The 7,779-nt window shown below is 58.6% G+C and overlaps 1 protein-coding gene across 7 annotated transcripts; it reads right to left on the bottom strand.

The window, feature by feature from the left end:
- Positions 1-232: 232 nt before the first annotated feature.
- Positions 233-6,498, bottom strand: NR4A2 (nuclear receptor subfamily 4 group A member 2). Of its 7 annotated transcripts, none has more exons than XR_008577714.1 (8): positions 6,330-6,497; positions 4,304-5,169; positions 3,643-3,772; positions 3,332-3,495; positions 2,671-2,873; positions 2,078-2,256; positions 1,507-1,962; positions 233-381 (listed from the first exon to the last, which is right to left on the bottom strand). XR_008577714.1 is itself a non-coding variant. In XM_054830552.1 (8 exons), exons 3-8 carry the CDS (start codon positions 5,165-5,167, stop codon positions 1,706-1,708), a joined length of 1,797 nt encoding a protein of 598 aa, XP_054686527.1. In that variant the 5' UTR covers positions 5,168-5,169; positions 5,404-5,526; positions 6,330-6,491; the 3' UTR covers positions 422-1,705. The 7 variants fall into 7 exon arrangements, 5 of the variants coding, with proteins under 5 accessions (XP_054686527.1, XP_054686530.1, XP_054686528.1 ...); XR_008577715.1 differs by lacking the exon at positions 233-381 and adding an exon at positions 422-550; XM_054830552.1 differs by lacking the exon at positions 233-381 and adding an exon at positions 5,404-5,526 and having other exon boundaries at positions 422-1,962; positions 6,330-6,491.
- Positions 6,499-7,779: the final 1,281 nt, after the last annotated feature.

The following is a 7,779-nucleotide window of genomic DNA, read 5'->3' as shown; positions in this document are numbered from 1 at the left end:
GGGGGCTGCCACCCGCCCGGTCCTGCCCCCCACGCCCCCACCCCCCCCCCCTCCGGAGCCGCGGGGCAAGGTTCAGAAATTAGACCCCCCTAAGGAAAGGCGTTTGGCTCGGCAAACGCTTGCGCGGGCGGAGGGATGGATGCCACCCGCGAGAGCGGCTCTGGATGCTGCGGAGACCGGCCACGGGAAAAATCTGGGAAAGGACCAACCTTGGAGCCTCTGGCTTTCCTCCTCTTCCTCCCGCAGAGCCGGCGAGTCCTGCGGCACCGCACGCCTTACCGAAAGGAACCTGCCCCGTCCGGTCTCCTCTGCAGTTTATTACTACATTGTCAGAGGCTATTGTCCTTTATGTGCAATGGGTGCTGGCGGTGGTGCTTCTCGCTTGGACAGAAAGAAGACGAAATTCTATTCGTTTACATGTTTTATTGTTGTAAACATTAAAATTGTCTTTCTCAAAGAAAGAGTTATCAGGAGGAAAAAAAAAAAAATCAGCGTTTCTAACTGTCGTACACCATAGAAAAAAAGGCAGTGACTTGTATCAGGTGCCATACTGGAAAGATACAAAGAAAAATACTACAGAATGTGGCAATATTAAAAATATTACTCGAACATAAAATAATATATTAACCGACAATTTTAGACATAAAAAAACCAGAACAAAACAAAACAAAAATTCAAAGTGCTCGGTAATTTCCAGGGAGTTATGTATATTATAAGCACTCTGGAAACAGTCAAAAGCTGCTGCATGCAAGATTTGTTTAGCTTTAGACAACAAAATAATCAAGATATAAACTTCTTTTTTAATCAACATCAACAGTACATACAACACTTACAAACAAGGAATGTTGGACGGTGTTTACAAACACTATGTGTCCCTTTGGGGAGGATTTCGGGTTTTGTAATACTTGTGCCCACCTATTTTACAATTGAGAAAATGTTTGAAGCTTAGATAACTACCAGTCTTTATAAAAGCTAACAGACTACATAGTGTCTGAAATACTATTTATAGAATATAGACATTACTGAAATAGCAAGTGCCTATAACATTGTCACCCTAGAATCATCATGCTTTCCTTGCACGGAGAGATTTATTTTTCTTTCTCTTTATTCTCCTTTTTTCTTTTTCTTTTTTTTTCTTTTTTTTTTTTTGCAAACACGCTTAGCTTTTATTTTTAATTCTTTTTTTAGACTTGTTTTCCATATTTCTTCATAAATAGGCACAGAATAATTTTTAAAAAGCCAAACTGCATCTGATAAATTTACAAGCCTTCGCCTTCTTTAATGACATGCCACCCACGCAACATTTAGGTTTTGTATATATTACAGCTTTCTTTTACAGCAGAAAACTTTAGTCTTTAGGAGGGTGAGACTTGTGGGTCACCTTAACGCTTTGTCACCGTATGAGTCTTAGCTGCGCACCCGGCGTTGCCAGATATGTTCATCTTTTTTTAATCAGAAGTCCTTAATAATAAATTCATTTATAAGCTGATAATAAAAAGTTTATACCATGGTATTTGTGTAGTCCATGATCTGCATCCATGATGCCCCAGAGCCAAAATGCCCATTCACGTTCTGCCTGCAGGAGTTAGCAACACTGTTGTGGGTGGGCAGCTGGCACCCAGAGGTGCTGCTTTGGGCCCAGACGAATTCCCCTTCAGACAGGCGAAGTTTCTCTTCAGTTCAGCGGAAGTGCACGGGCAGAGTCTTAAAAAGGTAAAGTGTCCAGAAAAAGTTTGTCGATTATTGCTGGCGGTGGCACCAAATCTTCCAGTTTCAGGTAGAAAATGCGTTGCAGCCCCTGCGTGCAAAGCGTGCGAAGTTCAGGGAGCTTCCCCAAGAGTTTGGACAAATAGTTGGGGCGATTCAGCCCCCCGTTATTAAAAGTCACATGGTCTTTGAGACAATTTACAATCTTGTTTTGAAGTTCTTCCACCCTCTTGGGTTCTTTAAGCCCGTGCCTCTCTGCAAAAGAGAAGGACGCGGGACGTTACAGGTCTGGCATGGAGGGGAAGGTGGGCGGCAGGGAAAAGGAGCTGCCCGGGGGTGGGGGGGCGAGCGGGAAGGAGAGGACACTGACCTGTGACCATAGCCAGGGCAGCGATGCAAGAGAAGGCAGAGATATCGATGTTCATGTTTTGCAAGTTGGAGGAAAATTCAACAATGGAATCGATCCACTCCCCAAAGCCACGGACGCACTGCAACCGGTGCAGGACTACCCCGTTGCAGAAGATAAGCTTGCCCTCCACTGGATTTGACCTGGAAGGAATGTGACAACCCCGAAATGAACAGATGAATGAATGAGTAAGAAAGAAAAAACCAGATTGGAACAGAAAAAGAAAGGAGAAAAAGAAAGACAAAAGATTAAAAAAGAGAAAGAGGAGAGAAAGGAGGAAAAGAGAGAAAGAAATAAAGATAGAAAGCAAGAAAGCAAAATAAAGAGTGAAAGGGAAAAAAGAGAGAAAGGGAAAGAAAGATATTTAAAAAAAGGAAAAAGAAAAGAGAGGATGGGGGGAGAGAAGCTAAACAACTAATTACTTGAGGAGCAATAAATGAAGGATTTAAGAGGCACCTAATTACTGAGGAGTTAATAAAAACGCAGATCAGTGGACCTTGAAAGGATCTGATTCCATAACCGCCCAGAAGTTCCCCCCTCGGCTCCTGGCCGCTTACCTGTACGCCAGCCGCAGCACGAAGAGCTCCAGGAAGGCGGATTCAAAGAGCAGGTCCTGGTCCGTTTTGGGAAGATCAGTGAAGCCGGGAATTTTTTCTGCCCATCCTCGGATGATCTCCATGGAGCCGGTCAAGAGATCATAGAACTGCTGGATGTGCTGAGTGTCATCTCCGCTCATCTGGTAGTCGGGGTTAGCCTGGAACTGGAAATTCATTTTAAAAAGCACTTAATGAGGTTCTCTAAAGTATATAACCCGTGAAATTGCTAACCCCGTTTCTAGTCGGGGAGCCAGGTTTTTATAACAATTAAACCTCTCTCTGACCAGTGAGGAAATTAGATGTTCCGGGGCAATTAATTCAATTAGGAGCGGCGCTACGAGGTCGCCGCTCTCCGCACGCAGAGGGCGGTTTCTGCGCGGCCCGATCCCGGGGCAGCCAGCGCGGCGCGGCGGCCGCCGGCGGGGCAGAGTCCCGGCCGCTCGCCTCGGTGCCGGCCCGCTGCGGCCCCCGGAGGGGCGGTCCGGGCGGGAAGGACGGCGTGCCGCCGGCTCGCCTCTCCCCCCGGCCGCCGGCAGCTCGGCCGGCCGCCCCCCCTTCCCCGGGCGGCGGCGGCGGGCGGGCGGGCGCAGCTAGGTCCCTACGCGAGCTCGGTCCAGCTTACCCTGGAATAGTCCAGGCTGGTCATAGCCGGGTTGGAGTCGACATGGGCTCTCACCAGCGCACTGATCAGACTCACCGGGGGAGAGGGGGGAGAGGGCTCCTGGGGGCTCTTCGGTTTGGATGGCAAGCGACCCCTCCGGCCTTTTAGGCTGTCTGTGCGCACCACTGCAAGAGAGACGGTGCTCAGCCGCTCCGCTCCGCCGCGCCGAGACCGGCCCGCTCCGGGCTGGGCGCGGCTCGGCTAGGCGCGGCTCGGCTAGGCGCGGCTCGGTTAGGCGCCCGCGGCGGGATGCGCCGGCCCCGCGGACTCACCCTCCTTGACCATGCCGACGGCGAGGCACTTCTGGAAGCGGCAGTACTGGCAGCGGTTGCGGCGGCGCTTGTCCACCGGGCAGTTCTTGTTGGCCAGGCAGACGTACTTGGCGTTCTTCTGCACCGTGCGCTGCGGGGACGGGACGGGACGGGTCAGCGGCCGGTCCTGCCGGGCAGCGGGGTGCGGGCCCCGCTCCCCGGCCGCCACCGCCGCCACCTCCCCGACTCCTTTCTTTATTTTATTTTCCCTTTTCCCCCCCCCCTTTTTTTTTTCCTTTTCTTTCTTTTTTTTTTTTTTCCAGGGCATTTAACAGGAGAAAATTGATAGCGTTAACATTTGAGCTAACCTCGCAGCTCCTAGCTGTGTTTTATATGCCAAGAGGAGGGAAGGAGACGCTCGGTAAATACAAATCCGTGGGCATTCATATTATTTACATTCCTTGGAGACCTTCTCTATTTAAAATGATAAGATTATTCAATCAGGATGGTGAAATAAAGAGATCACTTAATTTTACCACAGGGAATTCTGTTCCACTTGGTTAGCTCAGACACGGTTCTCTGTCCTAACCAATTTCCATCTGAAGGGGAAAGCGGCTCCTGGCCCCGGCGGGTCCCCCCCTGCCCGCCGCCCTGCCCGCCGCCCTGCCCGCCGCCCGCTCACCTTGAAGAAGCCCTTGCAGCCCTCGCAGGTGCGCACGCCGTAGTGCTGGCAGGCAGCGTTGTCCCCGCAGACGGCGCAGAGCCCCTCGTTGGAGGGGGACCCCCGGGAGGGCGGCGAGGGCACCTGGCTGTCCAGCAGCTGCGGAGCGTGGCCCAGCTGCAGCCCGGGGAAGGCCATGGAGGGCTGCTTGCGGATGGGGTTGGGGACGGCGAAGGCCTGCCCGTCCACGGCGTGGTGGGCCCCGGCCGGCTCGGGGTTCATGGGGACGTGGAGGGGCCCGTCGAAGCGCATCTGGCAGCTGGAGACGGGGGTGCCGGGGGGCGACTGCTTGAAGGAGAAGAGGGAGAGGCGGGAGACGGGCGTTTTGCGCTGCTCGATCATGTGCGTGGTGGCCACGTAGTTGGGGTGGAAGTTGTGCAGGGAGCCGGGGTCATCCCACATGGGGCCGTGCTGCACCTGGAAGCCGGGCGTGGAGGGGGTCGGGGGCGACGAGGGCTTGTAGTACACGGAGCCTGAGTGGGACATCATCTCCTCGGACTGGGGGGGGAGGTGGCTGTGCTGCTGGTAGCCGTGCATCTGAATGTCTTCCACCTTAATGGAGGACTGCTGTCCGGAGAGGGGCATTTGGTACAAGCAAGGTGGCTTCACGTCGTAGCTTGTGTTGTAGTTGTCCATAAAGGTACTGAAGCTGGGGAGAGAAGTGGTGGCAGTGATTTCAGTGTTGGTGAGGTCCATGCTAAACTTGACAAACTCTGGAGTTAAGAAATCGGAGCTGTATTCTCCCGAAGAGTGGTAACTGTAGCTCTGGGAGGCCGGGCTGGCTCCTTGAGGCGAGGACCCATACTGAGCCTGAACACAGGGCATGGCTGGAAACGAAACACGGTCATATAGACTCGGCCCGCACAACCGCGCTCCCTCCGCCCGCCCCGCGCCGCTCCCGCCGGGCACCGCGCTGCCCCGGCCGGCGTGGCGGGGGGGGGGGAGCGGGGCCGAGCCGCGGAGCCCGGCGGCGGACCCGGGCGGCGGACCCCCTCCCTGCCCCGGCCCCGGTGCCGCCGGGGCTGCCGCGCCGCGGAGCCGCAGGAACGAAGCGCACAAACCTTCAGCCGAGTTAGAGGCGTTTTCGGGGGAGCTGAAGGCGGACAGTGTCGGAGGTCAGCGGGGAGCAAAGTTTCCGCGGTTTTAGAGCACGGAGGAGGACTCCAGCCTGCCCAGCGCGCTGGCTGAAACACAGACACACAGAGCTGCTCTTCAGGCTGTCCCGGGCCGCCGGCACCGGGCCCGCAGCGGGGGCAGCACCGGCCCCGGCGGACCCCGCGGAGCTGCGGGCGCGGTGCCGGGGCAGGGCCGGTCACCGGGCGTCACGGCGGCACCCCGAGAGCCCCCGCGGAGCTGCGGGGTTTGGACGGGGGGGGTGGGTGGGTTTTTTATTTAATCGGGAAGAAAACTTTCCGCGGTCGGGCTGTCACTCGGCTCTCGGGCAACCAGCCGGGTTTGCCCCCCGGTTCTTCGGCCGGGAGGAGCCGGTTCGTTTTTCCGTCTCCGCCGGTTCGGCGAGAGACGCGTCTCCGGGGGGAGCCGGGCGAGGCGCGGGTTTGCCCCCACCCGGGGGTCTCGGCACGCCGCGGGACCGCGAGCCGCCGCCCGAGCAGGGCACGGGTGACAGCCAGCCCGGGTGGACCCAGAGCGGGCAGGAGCCGCAGCCCGGCGATTCGGCCCGGCGGCACCACGGGTGACACGCGTCCACGGGCGGCCCGTCCCGACCCATCCCGGGCAGCGGGACCCCCGCGACGCCTCCCGGGCTGCTCCGAGCTGGAGAACCGTCGGTCGCGCCGCGGAACCCCGCTCCCACGCGTGCTCGGCGGGCGCGACAGCAGCACGGCGGGTGGGACGGGACCGCGGAGCCGCCGCCGTCGCCCCCTCCACGCCCCCCCCCTCCCCAGCACCTCGCGCGTGGAAACCCGTCGCGGGGGGGGGGGTGGGGAACGGACGAGCTGCGCGTGGGGTTGCGCGCGTGGGGACTCACCGGAGAGCGGAGACCTGTGCATGCATCCAAGTGCCGGGCGGCGGCGGGACACGGCACGGCGCGGCAGGGACACGGCACGGCGGGACACGTCGGGGCTGTGGCGGGGAGAGCGGCGGCAGCGTCGCGCCGGGCGAGCGAGGCGGCCGGAGTGTCCCTTCCCCGCAATGTGCCTTTGTTTATGTGGGCTCCCTATTCCACAGCCAACGTGCACCTCGAGCCCCCGCGCGTCACCGCGCGTCAGCGCCCGCCCGGCCAATCAGCGCGCCGAGGGGCCGGCCTTCCCCCGCCCCGTTGGCCGAGCTCTCCCTTTGGTAAATTTCCGACGGTGACATCACACCGCGGGACACGCCTTAAGGTGGGAGCCCACGCCCCGCGCACCCACCCACATTCCACCTACCCACCCACCCACCCCCCCCACACACACACACCCCCCACGACGGCACGGACGCCCCACGCTGCCGTTATCATCCCACGCTGCTTTCCCGCCCCGTCCACGCGTGGCACCTTAAGCGCGAGTGGGGCGTGGCCTCATTTGCATAGAGGGCGGTGGCGTCACCCGCCCGGCGAAAGGGAAAAAGTGAGAGCGGGGCGGGGCGGCGCGTGTCTCCCACCCACCCCACCCCACGCATCCCTCCCCCCCCCCCCCCCATTCACCACCACCACTCTGCGTCACCATTGACGCAACCACCCGGCGCGCCAAAAATAGCGCGCGCCCCGACGGGAGCTCCCGGGGCGGCGGGCAGCTCCCGGGCCCTCGGGGGCGCGGATCCGCGCCCCCGAGGGCCCGGGAGCTCCCCGCCGCCCCCTCCGTCTCGTTGTTTTGTTTTTTTTTTGGGGGGGGGGGGAAACCCCTTCTTTTTGGAACACAACCGGAGCCAAAAGCCGTCCATCCGCTCCTCGCCGCCTTTTATTTATCGCCTCCGTTTCTTACCCGCCCGTTTCCCACGCGAGATTTGAGCGGGTTTTAATGTATTTGATAAGCCCCGCTCCTTCCCCCCCCCCCCCCAGCAACGCCCACGCGCGTGGCCCCTCTGATTTGCGTCGTCAGTCAGTTTGGGTCAGCGCGGGCTGAGAAAGTGTCGGGGTGGGGAGGATGCAAAGCAGAACTGGTTCGGTATAATGAAGCGCGCTGCATTTATTAAAAAACTATCAGGAAATCTTAATTCCGCAGGTCCACCCGGCATCGCCTGCGGCTTCGGCGGGGTCACCGGTCCAAAACGTTTGCGGAGGGAAGGGAACGCTCGGCTCCTCTGCGCTGGGGCCCAGAAAGCGTGTCTGGACACCGACCCCAGATCTTCCCGCGGGACCCTCTGCTGCAGTCCAGCCTGCAAAAAGAATGGCAAAAGTGACGTAACTGTGCGTCCTTTCCTGCGGCAAGCGGAGGCGGCTGGGTGCTGTTACACGCCAGGTACGGCACCTCTGCTCGCAGGGGCTGCTTCTGCAAAGTTCA

This window comes from Grus americana, chromosome 6 (genome assembly GCF_028858705.1).
Source record: "Grus americana isolate bGruAme1 chromosome 6, bGruAme1.mat, whole genome shotgun sequence".
In the NCBI taxonomy this organism is placed as follows: Eukaryota; Metazoa; Chordata; class Aves; order Gruiformes; family Gruidae; genus Grus; species Grus americana.
Note: the sequence above shows the minus strand (reverse complement) of the source record. Positions and strands in the feature narration are given on the sequence as shown.